This window comes from Caloenas nicobarica, chromosome 5 (assembly GCF_036013445.1).
Source record: "Caloenas nicobarica isolate bCalNic1 chromosome 5, bCalNic1.hap1, whole genome shotgun sequence".
NCBI lineage: Eukaryota > Metazoa > Chordata > Aves > Columbiformes > Columbidae > Caloenas > Caloenas nicobarica.
This window is the reverse complement of record NC_088249.1, coordinates 29,110,409-29,127,560: the sequence shown is the minus strand read 5'-3', so window position 1 is coordinate 29,127,560 and position 17,152 is coordinate 29,110,409. Positions and strand designations below refer to the sequence as shown.

General features: G+C 39.7%; 1 protein-coding gene across 1 annotated transcript in view; it reads left to right on the top strand.

Moving 5' to 3' along the window:
• The first annotated feature begins 416 nt into the window (after positions 1-416).
• The window catches only part of SCFD1 (sec1 family domain containing 1), a 53,186-nt gene continuing 36,450 nt past the window's right edge, over positions 417-17,152 (top strand). Inside the window, exons 1-10 of the mRNA XM_065635178.1 lie at positions 417-483; positions 4,303-4,373; positions 5,166-5,254; positions 6,284-6,374; positions 7,200-7,322; positions 7,827-7,914; positions 11,695-11,784; positions 12,952-13,007; positions 14,706-14,791; positions 16,604-16,703. Coding sequence (XP_065491250.1) covers positions 453-483; positions 4,303-4,373; positions 5,166-5,254; positions 6,284-6,374; positions 7,200-7,322; positions 7,827-7,914; positions 11,695-11,784; positions 12,952-13,007; positions 14,706-14,791; positions 16,604-16,703 — 825 coding nt within the window. The 5' untranslated portion in view covers positions 417-452. The remainder of the gene's footprint in view (positions 484-4,302; positions 4,374-5,165; positions 5,255-6,283; positions 6,375-7,199; positions 7,323-7,826; positions 7,915-11,694; positions 11,785-12,951; positions 13,008-14,705; positions 14,792-16,603; positions 16,704-17,152) is intronic.

Genomic DNA, 17,152 nt, shown 5'->3' with positions numbered 1-17,152 from the left:
AGCCTTCGACCTGTTCTTCTCAGCTGGGGAAAAGCACAGGCCCAAATTTTAACTGCTATGGTGCAGTCTCTTAATTACAGCTTCCCTCAAGAACGAGGGCTGGTTCTAGGGCTGCCGGCTGCTGCCTGCCGTGAGGCACCACGGCCGCCGGGGCGGGGGGAGCGCCCAGACTACCGAGGTGGGCCCGACTCCGCACCTGCGGGGCCGGGGCAGGGCCGGGGCAGGGCCGGGGCAGGGCCGGGGCAGGGCCGGGGCAGGGCCGGGGCAGGGCCGGGGCAGGGCCGGGGCAGGGCCGGGGCAGGGCCGGGGCAGGGCCGGGGCAGGGCCGAGGAGCCGCGGCCGGGCCGCGGGACCCGCCTCCCGCCGCCCTCCGGGCCGCCACGTCGTCCGGCGGCTGCGTACGCGGCGGTGGGCGGGGCGCCGCGCCGAGGCCGGGCTGGCGGCGTAGGAAGATGGCGGCCGGTATCCGGGAGAAGCAAACAGGTGAGCGGCTTCCCGCCGGCCCCGTAGCGCAGCGCGGCGCGGCAGCTGCCGTTCCCGGCCCTCGGGGTGCGGAGGGAGCAAGCTCAGCTTCACGGTGCTGCCGGAGGCTTTTGCCTGCCTTGCCCTTTTCCCCGGCGGAGCTGCGGGACGGGACGTGGGCGTCTCCGGCGCCTCGCCGCCGCCGGGGGATTCGCGCCCTCTCACCCGGCTTGGGTCTCCCGGCAACGGCACGGCGGCCTGCTCGGAGCCCGCGGCTGCTGGAGCGGGGCAGCTGGGCCGCCGCTCAGCTGCCTCCGCAGCGGCGGGCCCGGGGGAGCGGGGCTCCGGGGTCTCTGGCCAAAGCTTCTGCCGAGGGCCGTGTGTGGGGCAGCGCCGGGCACAGGCCCCGGGGCCGTGCCCGCAGGTGCCGCCGCGGTGCGGAAATCGCCCCCCGGGAAGGACGTGAGCGGTGCTGCCTTCTCCCGTGGCCGTGGGGAACGGGTTGTGCTCTCCCTCCGTTTCGGTTTCCTTTCTGCCCGTAGCAGGGATCAACGGGAAACAGCGTTTAGTGGTGCAAAAATAAAGCTTCTGTGGTGATGCTCCTGTTAAGGCAATGCAGGGGCTTCGGAGCCTGTACTGACCCTCAGGTAATTGAGAATACGAGATTCACAACTACAACTAGTTATGCAGGAGGTTTGCTATGGTTAACGGGTTAGTTATTCAGCCTTTTCTTATGCAGTACTACAGCTTCGTGACTGATGCTTTCTCCTCTGTCTTGATACTGCTTTGTGGAGCCTTGTGCCACCCAAAAGCTCCTGTCAGCTCCATAGCCCCCTACTTCCCTTGCTTGCCAAAGTTTTTGTGAGTAGTTTGAGCTGTAATCTTGTCACCTTCTCCTTGACAACTGCAGTATCCTTCTGGTGGTATAGAGGATTCTGGGTTCGTTTATTTAACATGAAATGTCTAAAATCATCTGCCTGAAAATTTCAGTCTGAGTTTCTGTGTGGACTTTAAATGTTTACTAGTATTCTTCATCTTCTTTTTGTACCAGCAGCCTACTTCTGTAATCTCATTCCTAATTCCATACCATTAATAGTACTATTTGATGTTCCTTTGCAGGCCTTTACCTTTCTTTGCTACCTTTTTGACAAAGCCCACTGTCATTGAGCCCTTATTCCGTACAGCTTTATTTTTTTCTACTCAGCTTCACCTTGTTACTTGATTATTTCGGTCAGCCTTTACCCCAGAACCCATGTTGTCTTCCATTGGCGGGATCATTTGCAAGGAATTAGATTGAACAACTGAAAGATACTCAGAAAAAGGAAAGGATTTATTATCATTTAGTGTTTGTATTACTACATCTGTGCAACATCTGTTGTGACCTTTATCCTGGTTCATAGCCAGGCAAAGCATATAATTGTGCAAGCACAATAAAAACTTGATCCTTGATCCCAGAGAATATTCAGCCTAAATATAAATTAAGTGGCAATATAAATACAAAAAAAAAGAAACCCAGAGACTTGCGGAATGTTTGTTGTGATTGTCACAGCACATCACTAGTCTTATTGCTGTCTTCTGTAGAGAGCTTATGCCAAGTTTTAATTTAAATGGTCAACTCTACAAAGCAGCTGCTTCAGATCCAGTAGCACCAAAATACAAACCCTTGTAGCTTTATACAAAAATATGAATAAGGAAAAATGTTGTATCATTGCTAAATGGAGCCGGTCACTTAGTGGTGATGGACACAGGGAAGGCTGAGATGCCCAATGCCTTCTTTGCATCAGACTTCACCAACAAATTCTCCCAGGCCTTTGTGTCGCTCTGGAGTCAATCATGGAGTGAACCCTCTTGGCAAAGACTGACCACCCTGCCTTCAGTGATAAAATGACTAGATTTGTGGGTGACAGGAGAGCAGACTATGTCATTCACCTTGACTCCAGCAAGGCTCTTGACGTTGTCTTCTTGTATCCAAGTTAGGATGTTACGAGCTGGAGGGATGGACAAGGTTGAGTGCAGGTTCAGGGGATTGTGATTAATCAGACATAGTATATCTGAAGGCTAGTAACACCTGGGGTGCCACATGGGTCTGTCCTGTGACCTTTCCTGTTTAAAAATCTCTTATCAGTGACCTGGAGGGGATGTCCAAGTGCGCTCTCATTACATGTACTGGTGACAGCAAACTAGGCGAATCGGTTTATATGCTCAAGGGCAGAGCTGCCACTCCAAGAGACCTCAGTGGGCAGGAGGAATGGGCCAACAGGGACCTTATGGAATTCAACAATGACGAATGTAAATTCCTGCGCTTGGAAGGGAGGAACCCTTTGCAATGTACAGCTGACAGTGCAGGGGACTGACGGGCTGGAGAACAGCTCTGCCCAAAAGGCCCGTGAGGATTCTTGGTGGACAGTGAGCTAAACACCAGCCGGCTGTGTGCCCCGGCATAGCAGCATCCTCAGCCATATCCACAGGAGGGCAGCCAGATTGAGGCCAGTGCTTGTCCCCCTGCTACTCAGCCCCAGGAGACCACATCTAGGTACTGTGTCCAGTTTGCAGCTACCAGTACAGGAAAGGTGTTTATCAGGTGAAGGACCTAACAGCAACTCCCCAATACCTATGGGGAGGGCACTGAGAAGATGGAACCAGGCTCCCCGGGATGGTGTATGGCAGTAGGTTGAGGAGCAACAGGCAGAAGCTGAAATGAGATACTCAAACCTGATACAAGGAAAAGCTTTTCCACCATGAGGACAGCTGGTGCCACAGGTTGTACAAGGTGGTTTGTGGCATCTCCATTCCTGAAGGTTTTCAAAACTTGATTGGATGAATCCCTGAGTAGCCTGGCCTGGCCTCACAGCTGACCCTGCTTGAGCAGGAGGTTGGACTGGAGATCTCCTGAGGTCCTTTCCAGCCTGAAGTGTCTTCTGATACTGTAAAGCCCAGGGGAAATGCACTGAGGATGCTCACAAGTCTCTTTCCGCCAAAGAGTTAGAAGTTAACCATTTCTACTGCTCTCCATTTATGGGCAAAGTGGTGTATGTTGCCCTGATTTCTGAAAGTTTTTCCTCTTTGCAAAGCTTTGTGATGATTTTGTTTGTGAGTTTGAACACAGTAGCCACTAACTTATATTGATACAAAGTCTTTTGCTTGTAGTCAGAGATGGGAGAACAGCACATAGTGTATATTGTTGAGTCAGATACATTTATTTAGGAAGGAGTCCTTGCTTAATAGATTTATAAGTTAGAGGTAGGTGAAGGAATCTGCTTTGTTTTTTGTTTTGAATGGGAAGTTAAATGAAAGCTCATTCCTGTTTCAAAGAGTTTTCTTGCTGCAAACTAGGAGTATTTTTGTACCACTTAAAGCAGCAATTTCTTCCTGTGAGTTCTCAAAATGTTTTGAAATGTGTGTCAATTTTAGTTAGGTGAAAAGGTATATTTTGCTTGTGTGTATACTGTTGTTCCTATGGGGTAGGAAAAGCATATCAGGGGAATAAAGCAAACTAGTACCTACTGCACAGAATGCATCTTCAGGAAGATACTGGCATTATTCCTAAGGCAAACTGCAACAGAATGCAGTCTGTATAGGTAAGGAGAGAGATTCTTCCTTTCTGTTTTGGGACTTGCTTTTTCTCCATTTAGTATGTCTTCCAGAGTCCATAAATTCTAGCTGATATGTGCCACTTGTCAGTCAAAGCTGCATAAAAATAATGAAAATGTGACTTGTTGCATTTATATTTTATGATGGTTTTCCTCTTAAATGAAACATATGATAAAGCCTTAGTAATGTTTTTAATCTCTGTTGTTGAAATGTAAAGAGAGTAAAGCATTATTCTGCTTTATTTTCCAGTGGCTTTGAAACGTATGCTGAACTTCAATGTTCCTCCTGTTAAAAACAGCACAGGAGAACCAGTATGGAAGGTAAGAACTATTTGAATGGGAATAGGAGAATATTATAGTGTTCAAAAAAATTCAGATTTTCAAATTTTAACTAACTCCAGTATCTTATGTATGTTCTTAACTTGTACAAAATATTTTTTTCCTGTGTGTTATGAATGTACAGAATTATATATCAGAATTGCTGAGAAAAATACATATTTGAGACATTAGCTGCTTGAAAACTCAATGACTGCTTCTTTAGACAATATTTTAATGAGCAACTGAGGTAAATATGTTTGAAAAATACTCAGGTCTCATTGACACCTGTTGGCAGAGACCTACATGATACCTTACAGATGAACTCACAGTCAGGAACAACTATTGGTAGCCTTAAATTTAGGACAACTGAGATCAAGCTACTTTTATTAGCTTTAAAGAGTAAGTAATTTGTGAGAATTTTTTTGCTACTACAAAGCATATATTCTGTCTCTTCATCCATTCTGTTGTCTCTTTTTTTGCTAGTTCCTTTTTTTCCTCTCTGCTTCTCCTTTTGTTTCCTCTCAAATGCAGTAGAGAAATTCTGCGCTCAAAATAACAAGTTTCTGACAGCACATTCCTCTTTGACTGACACTTTTCAGGAGATGGAAGTGATGAATTTATTTTCCTTTATCATTGAGAAATGGAAATCCATGACAAATTAATGATGTATTATAAATTGGTAAATGTTAAGCACTTTTCAGGTTAGGACAGTAGTTCTTAAACTTGAATTCCTGTATCCACTGTATCTTATATTCTAATATATCCACTTTGTAAAAAGGTGTGTATCTATTTCAGGTTCTCATTTATGACAGATTTGGCCAAGATATAATCTCACCTTTGCTGTCAGTGAAAGAGCTGAGGGATATGGGGATCACTTTGCATCTGTAAGTAAAAAAAATCAGATTTTTTAATTTTTTTTTTTTTCCCTAAAAAGAACTTCATTTTATAGTCACCCAAAATCACAAACAGAGCATTGAAAATCATTTGATGAATAACTGCTAAAATAAAGATTATACCCTGGTTTGTTTCTAAAATCAGGCGGTATTATTCAGAATCAGGGAGTAGAAGGGTCATTCCAAACACTGTTCAGTAAGATTTCTTACGAAGTAGAAGAGCTCCCTGCTCCAAAATAAGAATTACCCAATAAGTCTTTTGAGGAATCTGTCTGTACAATTCCTTCTGTATTCATCTGTCTTAAAATTATTTCGACACAAACTGTTTCACGGGACTGTACGTATTCTCTGCTTGTCTTTATGCACATAGATTGTAATTGTCTCTTGTTAAAGATACGGAATCTGTAAGTACTATTTTAAGAGATTTCTCTTTCCCCAGATTATGTTTATTTAGCTCATTGTCATTCCTTAGCTGTGGTAAGAGTCATGGATGATTTTTGAAGATACATTTATTTTTTTTCAAAAGTTTATTAGCTTTTACTAAGTGAAGGCTAGAAATGGAAACACAGTTTAACATTTTGACTTATCAGCAGAAATGTGAGAGAAACATGTAAGCACCTTGCCTGTCTTTGTTTTAATGAGCAGGAAAGGCAAGTTTAATAGTGTGAGATTTGCAGTTTTTTGTTATCATGTCAGCAATTAATAATTGGTATATGAACTGTGCGGATGCAGTATTTTACCTTTCTCTGAATGGATTAATCTCTTTTTGAAGATCTGTGAAGCCTTTTTTCAAGCTTTGGATAAACTTTGGAGAGCTCTATTAATACATTCAGCCAAAGATTTTACAGATACGATTTTGCTGGTTTCCGTGTCTTGTTCTTGCTAACATCTAGCTAAATATAGGAAGAAATTGTAGGAAATTAAACGTGTCTATGTGAGTAAATAATTTCTTTAACTCTTCTAATTTTATACAAATCAGAGGAGCAACACATTCAAGATGTATTTTTTTCTACCTTTCAGGCTTTTGCATTCAGATCGGGATGCTATTCCAGATGTTCCAGCTGTTTACTTTGTAATGCCAACAGAAGAAAATATTGACAGAATGTGCCAGGTAACTTGCATGCTCAATGTTTCAAATGAGTGGATGCAACAGAGGTAGAGTGTGTGAAGCACTCCTGCACTCACCAGAGTGTGACCATTCTACATATAGTTCTTGTGCCTACCTGAACACCTTTGCTTGCGTTTTTTATATATTAGCACGTATTTGTCATAAAAATATTACTCAAATTTTTTACATGCAAATGTTCCAGTTTCAAAGAAAGTAGAAAGGTCTTCTGTGTTTTGAAGAGAGATGTTTAGGAGTGGAAAGAGAAGAGGCATAAAGTGGGCATAAATCAAAATATAGGCAGTTCCATTTAAACGTAAGAAAAAGCTGGTTTAATGAGGGTGACCAAATGCTGGAAGAGATTGCCAGGAGAGTTTGTGGAGTCTCCATCCTTGGGGATGTTCAGCACTTGGCTGGAGTCACCTGCTCTATTTGACTCTGCTTTGGGCAGGGGTGTTGGACTGGGCTAACCACAGTTTTTCACATTCTCTGGGAGGAATTGATGGAAGGTTGACGTCCTCACCAAAGGACAGAAGAAGAGCAAAGGGTACTTTTGGTCAGTGGTAAAGTGGGGAGTAATAGTCGCTATCCGGTAGCTTAAATTTCATTTTCTGGTTTTTTTGCAGTTCTGTGTTAGGTTAGTTAAATCGATTTATGTAGTCAAACCACTGTGTACAGGGCTGTATGAACAGACAGCTAAGCACTTCCAAAAATTTAGTTTGACTGTGGATAATTGGAACATCACATAATAAAAGTAAGAATGTTTTTTAATTAGTCAGAAATAGATTAGTACCTATTCAGAAAAAATATTGTGGTTTTCCTCCTTTTTAGGATCTTCGAAACCAGCTTTATGAATCTTATTACTTAAACTTTATTTCTGCCATTTCGAGAAGTAAACTGGAAGATATTGCAAATGCTGCCATAGGTGCTAATGCAGTAACTCAGGTGGCCAAGGTAAGAAAATCTCCCAGTCTCTAATGTTAAAGATACTACCAGTACAGGTGTTATCGCATTCTTACGTGGCCACTTCAGTGCCATACACAGCTTTTCTGACTGAATCATGAACAAAATAAATGCTTAGCTAGATTCACTGTCAGACATAGATTTACTGGGGAAAAAAAAGAGCATCTCAGTCGTCTCAGTAATGCAGCTTAGTACTACACTTCAGCTTAGTTAAAGGTGCTGCAAGACCCTTGTGCCAAATGATAAGAGGGGAAATATAGTGGTTTCAGAGTATTGCCAATCTCATCAGCTCATTAAGTGCATCCAGTGCATATATAACGCTTCATGTTATCACTCAATCCTCACACGGGCTTTTTAATTCATACATTATATTTGCATTTCTTTCTTTTAATAGGTAGTTCTGTAAAAGGTTCAAAAAGAAGTAGCAGTAAATCACAAACAGATTTTTTTATGCTTCACTCTGGACTGTTCTGACCATTATTCCTTGATTTCTAGGTGTTTGATCAATATCTTAATTTTATTACTTTAGAAGATGATATGTTTGTATTGTGTAACCAAAACAAGGAACTTGTTTCATATCGTGGTAAGTAAAATGTGTATAAAAATTATACCAGATTGTCTGAAGTTTAAATTTACTTTTGAAGTTCTAGCTAATACCAAGCAATGATTTTATTTTGCTTTGATCTGCTCGGAATTCAGGATAATCTGTTAGATGTGTAGTTTAAAGTCACGAAGGAAGCAGTTCTTAGATACTAATTTCAGCATTTTTACTACACAGCTATTGTAATATTGAAAAACAATTATGTGGGTTTTAATAACAAATTTAATAAAGCAAAACTGCAGTATAGCCATATATGGATAGTACAGCTTTTTATACATGGAATAATATAGGAAAAATTTAATATTGTCTACACATGTAGATAGATACTGTGGGTGGCTGCTGCGTGGAGGCACCACTGTTTAGTCATCATCCCTTCTGCAATTCTTAAGGAATTAAGTATCTTGTTTCTGTGTGAGTGGTCAGTTGGAAAGTTACTGTAAGGAATGCAAAGCCAGAAAGATGACTTTAACTGATAGAGTTTTCTTGTATCTTCTGGAGAGTGACCAGTCAGTACCTGCTTTTCTTATCCAAGACATGAAAACATGGGGATGTGCAAGGGGAGGTGAATAGGAGTAACACAGGGAAGAATCTGGGAAAGGGCGTTCTAGAAAGTAAGAAATGCTGATTGCTTCTGCAAATGCGAGCCAAGCATGCCAGCTTCTCTGTAAAGTCTTGGAGTTGCAAGTCAAGTCAGTCTCATGGAACTTTTTTTTTTTTTTTTTTTTTTTTCCTTTTCTTGAGACTTGTGTTGGACCTGTTTTGGAACCAAGCAGGAAAACCAAGTGGCTGCTTTAGGTCAGTGACCTATGGTGCTACAGCAGCTCAAGTCAACATATATACTACTATACTCAGTGCTTTAGTGTAATCACAGTGTCTACAGACAGCTTCACATAGTTAATTCGTGATTTATTTGGATGCACTGAATACTCAGTAGTGACCTGGTAGAGATGAGAAGTCTGTGTGCCTGACATTTAGCAGTGAGAATTTTCTCCTCTCTTGCCCGATTTCCAAAGTCAGTACCTTTCTGTAAAACTGAATCCATAATACTGAGTTCCGTCTCACACTGGGGATTGATTGCATCATCAAAATGAAGGGCATTTTTGTTTGAAAAGCAGATTTTTATTTTTTTAAGTTTTTTTACTAAAATCAGAGTTTTAGTAATAATTAGGGGGGTTATGTGTTTGTGTGTATGTAAAGATACTTGACCGGCTCTTATAAGATTCCTGCTAGCTAACAAGGAATTTGAATTAAAATGACTGAAAATGTTTTGAACCCGTCAGTTTCTACATGATTTGCTTTCTTCTCTTGGGCCTCTGAAATTTGCCACACAACAATTGATTTCACACTATATTTAAAGCAATCTAGAAGTGAACTGTTTCCAAAAGCTGATTGAACAGAAGTCTAATCTCCCATAGAGAGTGACTAGTTTTCCATTAGCCACTGAGCCAATCCATCGTGCTGTATGAGTTCCAGATCTGACACAAGCAGGCAGTAGAAGTGCAGGGGTGAAGGAGAAGGGTCTTTTTTGTCTTTGGAGAGCAACCGTAGCAGGAAACTGCCAGGTTTTTGTATTTTTGTCATCCGCATACAGTGTAAATCTGACAGTGATGAAAGACAGCTGCTGTTCTTGCAGCTGCACTGCCATTTGTGGCCATGCACAGAGCTGAATGGGTGAACTAACAACAAATATAACAAAAAGGGTTAATTTTCAGTTTCTTGATTTCCCGGCTGTATGACTGCATTTGTAGAGAGGTAATGTCAGGATAAATAAGCATGATAACATTCTTCAATCATGTAAAAGGCTTTCACAGACAGAAAGGTGATAACACATTCCCTCTGTCCATGTAGTAATGGACAAGAAGTGATGAGCTTAAATTGCAACAAGAATCTGGTCGGATATCAGGAGCACTTTCTAACATGAAAGGCAGTGAAATAATAGATGACCTATAAATATTAGGGCATTTTCATGAATGAGAGGCTTTCGGAATTGGTTTAGACACAGAAATAATGTAGGTTTACCTCATCTTTGGGCAAGAGGTATGACTAGATGATGCCTCAGGCTCCCTTTGGTTCTGTTTTTCTATGACTGTGTAGAAGGAAGAGTAAATGGGTAATGTTGGCATAAAGTCAATGTTCCCGGCATCCTGTTTGATGCTATTTGAATGCTGCTTTGCCAAATTTGGATCAGTTTTGTAAAACAAGAAAATGTAGGAGACCTGAGCTTACTTTTCTGTAATAGATGCATCCCCAATAAGCTTGTTACAGAGGAGTATATAGAAGACATGATAAAACATCTTACTGAAAGATTATTAATGGAGTTTGTCAAAGGTTGACCTAAAGAGCAGTAATATTGAATATTTATGTTGATTGCTATGGTACAAAAAAAAAGGAAAAAAAGGAACGTGCTCATAAAATGTGCATGTTACACAAAATTAGAAAGCATTGACACTATGCAGTTTACTAGAACATCATAAATGAATACCTTAAACATAATAATAGGGAGTTGAATTTTAAAATCGAGAAAGGCAAGGAAGTAAAAATAAGATTATTTTCACTCTGTAAACTGGGAGCCCATTAGTTGGAGAGAACTAGAGAATGATAGCCTCAGTTAACTTCAAAACTTTGTCATTACAGGAAAATACAGATACTGGGAACAGTCTGCCTTTCTTGGTGCTGATATTTCAGAAACTTGAACTGAGAATAAAAAAAGTGCTGAAGGGAGCACTTCTATTGCTGCTGTCATCCCAGAAGCCTAGTAGAAAGTTTGACTTACTAAGTATAGCTGCTGATAGAAATTGCTGATGTAATCCATCTGTCTAAAGTTCTTAGAGGACAAAAACTCGGGAACAAAAGCACCTTTAAAGTAAGAGAATGATTATGGCTGGCCATGCATAAATTTGGGATGGAAGGCTTATTAATGTTCAAAGCTTTAAAGTTCATTTTTGAAGAAGGAATATAAGACAGATAATTATTTGAGAAATTTTTAGAGGTAAGATAAAACAAAGGAGGATAGGATTTATGGCATGAGTCCCGAGGTAGTGCTTGACTTGAGACCTTTGATAAGATTAGGTTTGATGCTTCCTGTTGGCTATTACATTCTTATCAGTATTAATTATTTATTAGAAATGTTGCTTCGTGTCTCTTGTTGTGACCTAAATATGTGAGGGAAATATTTCTATCTGTAGTGTGAAATGTTTTAGAACTTGGGAATTGTCCCTAACCAGGGGACTGACATTATATTTATTTTAAAAAGGAAAAAAAAAAAAAGGTAAAATAAAAGGAATGTCTATTACAAGAGGTGGGATTTAGAATCTTTAAATATAGATAACTGCATACTGTAATTCTCTTTAAATGACACAAGTAATTCTTGAGGATTTTATATCTGAAAAATGGTTTCCAAGTAGATGACCGTTTCTGTTCTGTAACATGGTTTTATGGGAGGTTTTTAACAATGTAATACTAACACAATCCAGAAGTTATAGTATGCATTGTCAGAGACAATTGAAAAGATTGTGCAGTGTTTGACAGTGTTATACGATGAGCAATAATTAAGTTCTCCCATATTTTTGCTCAAAAAAAAAAAAAAAAGAAGGAGAAAAAACCAATGGATGTGTTAACAGGGGAATTTCACTATTTGATCTCTTTGCAACAAAAGCTGTTGGCTATTAACAACCATTAGGTAAGAAGAGGATCAATTTCTCAGTGTTAAAGTGGCATAAGCTTCTTTAACCCCATTCTTAACTCTTTTCCACGCTGTTCTAGCCATTAACCGACCAGATATAACGGACACAGAAATGGAAACGATAATGGACACTATTGTTGATAGTCTCTTCTGTTTTTTTGTTACACTTGGTAAGTTTTGAAATTCTAGCATATTTTCCATATGTTTTCCTTTTAGAAAAGATCCATATTCAATGAGATGCCTAGAATTTTAGTGATTTCATATAGCAAATTAAAGGCAGAATTAGATCTGTGACAGAAGTAGTTTGTGGAGTGGGTTAACGATCTTGCTCAAATCATTACTATACATCACTGCAAAAGACAGTAGAGAATGCCCTACATGGGAGTTGCGTTTCAGTCTTCAGTATCGATGGGAGAATAATACTGAAGCGCAAAAGTTTGGATTCACTGTTTTTACAAAATCATAGTTTGCAATGAAGATCAATAGTGCTTTGAGTTTGGATCTGTAGCTCTCAAAAAATAAACAAACAAACAAAGCACCCCACACAAACAACCAAAAAAAAAGCAACACAGAAAAAGAAGAAAAAATAATCCCTTACCCAAACCCTGCAAAGATCTACCTGAAATACGGGATAGGAAGATGTATTAAATTTGCATATTTAATTGTGAGTCTTCATGACGTTTAATCTACGTTCTCACTGGACTTATCTCAGTCAGAGATAATGATCCCCAGCTTCCCTTGTAGGAATGCTACAGGGCAGTCTGTTCAAGAGAGATTCCTTTGGACCTGTTGAGTTCTTTCAAATGTTAGCGTGTTACAAAATAAGTCTCTTTTATTCAGTCACTTAAACTCTATGGTATTTAAATTTTCATATTTATATAGATAAGTGAGAAACAGTAGCTACAGATTTTGAAACCTGAAAGCCAATGAAAAATGCGCTTTTGAAAATAACATTACCCTGCAGTGAGTTGTAACTGAAACATTGTGGTAGTGGTGTTATAGTACTTGTTATTGTTTTTAAGGGACTTCTCACCTTTTGAAACTAAATTTAATGCTTCTATATGAGACAATTTGTCCCCTCCACAGTACCATAGCTGTCTTTCTCATAAATTGCTGTATGAGGTGTTCACTTACTTTTGTGAAACCTTATTTGATGTTTCTGTGTAGTATTTTTTGTTTCATATATAAAGACCACAAGAGAGAAATTTAATATGTTTGTATTGTCCACTTGAAAAATTTCATCTCGGAATGTTCCTAAAAATTCGTTTTATGAAAAGTACACTAACTTATAATCTGAAAATTATAATGCAAGTAGCAGTCTATGTATCTTTTATTAGGAGCTATTCCTATAATCAGATGCTCAAGAGGAACTGCAGCTGAAATGGTGGCAGTGGTAAGAAACTATTTTCTAAACAAATATCATTTTAAAACTTTCCTAACAGCTTGTTTACTTTTCTCAATAGTAGGCAGAGATCTAGTGTCATCCTTTTCCCTCTGAAGGAAATAAAACTGGAAAGGAGATACACCAGTTTTCCTTTCTGATTTCAGTTCTATGGAACTCATCTGTAGAAATTGTAATATTATGGAATCAGCTGATGAGAAACTTAAACATGAATAATCATTCCTAATCTAGAGTTTATTGAGATTTTCTGACAGGCATTATAATTACAACAATTAAGCTATATCTACACAGTTTAAAAAGCGGCTGTCTGGCCTGGGTTTTTCTGTGTGTCTTAGTAAGAAATTTTTATCTATCTTAGTGGGGAACCCCATAAGTGCAAGACATTTTTACTATATTGAACCAACTCACATTGAGCTTGACCATCAAGTAGGGATGAAATTACCATACTAAATCACAATTAAAAATATCTGCAGCACTGTCTTCATTAGGAGGCACTGTGTTTTGTTTCTTCTGTCTTCCTCATGTCTTTGTCAGTGAAGCCTTAATAGTGATTAGACCTAAGCATTCAGTGTGCATGCATTCATATTGAGGGTCATCTCATTTTTATGCAACACTTAGTGTGGCAGCGTCTGACCGCCCGAGTTTGCTGCTTCTGCCATGGTTCCCTCCTGGTGCCTCCTACTGGTATTTTCTATTCACATGTTTAGGGAAGGGGTGCTGTCAGGAAGATTAGTGGACATAAAGGAAACATCTTCTATGTAGTCCTGGATATAGCTGTGTACTGGTTTGACTGAAAATGGGTTAATTATCTTCATGCAGTTAGAAACTTTTTCATAGCTAGCATGCTCATTATTTGGACTTAGTTTGAGAACAAGCAGATAACACCCCAGCACAGAGCTAATGTTTGTAGTTGCTCTGGTCTGAGAGCCAAGGACATTCTGAGTGCCCTGCCAACAGGTGTGAGACAGCGAGGCAGAGATGGGGCAGAGCTTGACTGACATCCAGATTGATCAATAAGAGTATTCCACCCCATTAGTGTCATGCTGATGATTTAAGGAGAGTTGCTCTTCTGGGTTGTTTCCCTTTTTCTCTTGCGCTTCCGCTATCTCTTGCTCTTGCTAACGAGCTGGGGGAGTTTCAGTCGGGATGTTTAGCTCGGCCTTTTGCCATCCTGCAGAGGCCTCTGGGCTTTTCTGCCTTTCTCCTCTCTTTTCTCTCTCTGGGATCGGCTGTTCGGACCAGGTGTGGCTTGCTGGGACTGGCTGCTCAGCTGTGGACAGAGTTCATGAGGAATTGCCTTAAGTATCTTTTATTTCAATTTTATATACATATTTACTAGCAGTGTATTGGTATGTTGTTATTCTATTAAACTGTGTTTATCTCAATCCAAGTTTCTTCTTTCCCTTTTGATTCTCTCCCCTGTTGGGCGGGAGGGAGGGGGTGAGTGAGCAGCTATCGTGGTTGTCTTGCTAGCTCAAGTTAAACCATGACAAGCTATAAATGCCAGAGGGAGAAAATAGAAAGAAGTGATTTCATTCTTTCCCATGTGCAGTGGATCTAGACTTCCTGCAGCTAAGACATCTGTAAACTACCAAAACAGCACAATACATCTTTAAATGTTCATCGTACAAAGAGGTTAGGAAACCGTTGGTTTGCTAAAAGCTGTTTTGGTTTTTTTTCCCCCCTCAGAAATTAGATAAGAAGCTCAGAGAGAATCTAAGAGATGCCAGAAACAGTCTTTTTACAGGTGACGCACTTGGAACTGGCCAGTTCAGGTATGGTGTTAGTAATAACTATGTATTTTCGTTTTTCATATTTCAGTTGTCTGAAATATTAGGATAAGTCACCACTGTACTGAAAATTGTATTTACAAGAATTTGCTTCAAAATCTATATTAAAATAATGGATATACTCTTACATAAGTTTTCCAGTCTCTTAGCATAAGTGGTCTGAAAACTTTTATAGCTAATAAGTGTGCACTCCTAGGTTAGTGAGACAGGAATTATTTAACAAACTGGGTAATTTTGTTCAACCTCTAAACCCAGCAAGAACCAAGCTCCTGCAAAACCACACAGTTTACAGAACCACAATATGCAGCTGGATGTCTGAACATATCTTTGAGCAAACTTTAGTCCATTGAAAAGAAAGAAATACCCATTTTCTCACTTGTGAGCACTGTTATCAGTTGTAGTTATGTCTAAAGCAGGTATTTCTCAGGCAATCCCTACATCCTACCAGAGGAGAATTGCTTAAGGACTACCACTTGGACAATTAGATGGTTAAGGACTGTTAAGTCATGACCATTGGAATGCTTTGAGGAGAGAGGTGAGAAGAGACATTGTGGATGCTTGCATGTATCTGACGATGAGTTCTCTGTAGCCTCCTGTGTATACCATTGCCCCCAGATAGCTGAATACAGGCGGCCTTAGGAAAGTGTATTACAGAAGTTTACACTGTACCGGAAAGGTGAGGAGATGTACTGAGAATACTGTAGGAAACAGTTACCATCTCCTAACTGGATATAAAATAGTAAGCATATTTGTATCACAAATTAAGAGCGGAACTTGGATAAAAGACACAAAAAACATCAAGGGTTGCAAAATGGAATGAGCTTGAAAGGTATTAGGAGAGAATAGCTGCAAAATACCAGTTCCCTCATTTTCATGGGAAGTGAATTCTAACCACTGCTTTTCCTTCGGAGAGGTGGCTTGTTTTCCTGATAGTATAGCATCATTGCGCTCAGAAAATCAAAATGCAAGGAAAGGGAAACATGGGAACCTTTAACCAGCTAAATGGCTTCAGATGTTTAGTTTGGTTTTCAGAATCAGGTGACTGAGGCTCTTGAGATTATATATGTACTCGAAAATACTTACTGCATGGAAATCCAGAGCATGGAATTAACATGCTTTGACTCTGCTCAAATACACTGTAATCTGACCATCACATTTACCGTAGGGTTAATGTGCTTAAGGGAAGTGGTTGCAATAATGTTCTGTCAATTCACAGCCTTCCTATCTTCACTCTAAATTTTTCATGTAATCATAACCCAAGACATTAAGGCATGTCTGCATACTTTTTCCACTAAATTGAATATTGATAGAATTAACACAGTGCACCTCAGAAGTTCATATTTTTTTCTTTATGGATTTCATATACAAAGAGAAAAATGAAATTAAAAACCTTTGAGAGATTTTATATTTGAGGTTCATGATAGGTATTAAGGTCAAATATTACCCACTCAAACAGTTGTCTGGAACTCAAATGTGTACCCACAGGAGGAGTTATTAGTTAATACCTAAAAGGCTAGTTACTGTTTAGTGTTCTGACTTCTGCTCAACATTTATGCATTGTTAATTTCACTTTGTACAAAATAAAATAACCTTTTTGTCATTACTAAGACAGCGATTCATGGAATTTCTGGCAGTGATCAGCCCCAGATGCTTTGAGGAAGGCTGGAGGAACTCTGCAGTAGGCAGTTTGACTTTTAACTTGAAATATGATGTAGAAGGTGGTTGATATCACTCAGGATGTTACTGAGGCGTTCTAAACATGTTTAAAGAAGTACTAATACAGTGTCATCTTTTCAGCTTCCAAAGGCCCCTATTAGTCCTTGTTGACAGAAACATAGATTTAGCAACTCCTCTACATCATACATGGACATACCAAGCTTTAGTGCATGATGTTCTGGTAAGAATAAATCTGATCTTGTTACCGAAACTATTTCTTCACTCAGTTTTTTTATTAAATTTAACACCATATTCTCTCTTAATCCAAAATCTCTTTTGTCTGTTTTATGTGAAACTTGTTTAGTAAAAAACGATTTGGAAGATTTTCTCTAGAAGGTTTATTTAGCAATAACTTCTAAAATGGTTGAAACGTAGAAATCTTTATATTATCAAAAGATAGGTAATTCAACAATCCTAGCTTTTTCTTCAGTAGTTCATGATCTTTTATGTAAACTCCAAGTGCCATTAAGTGCAATTCAGTTTTGAAAAATAAATGCTTTTAATGGGTTTTTAAACTGATTTAGTATTAGTTTCAATTTCTAAAAATACGTATTTCTGGTTTTGTCCACAAGGTGGTGTAGGTGTTCAGTATAGAGGTACCAAGTGGCGTATGACCCTACTATGAGAAAT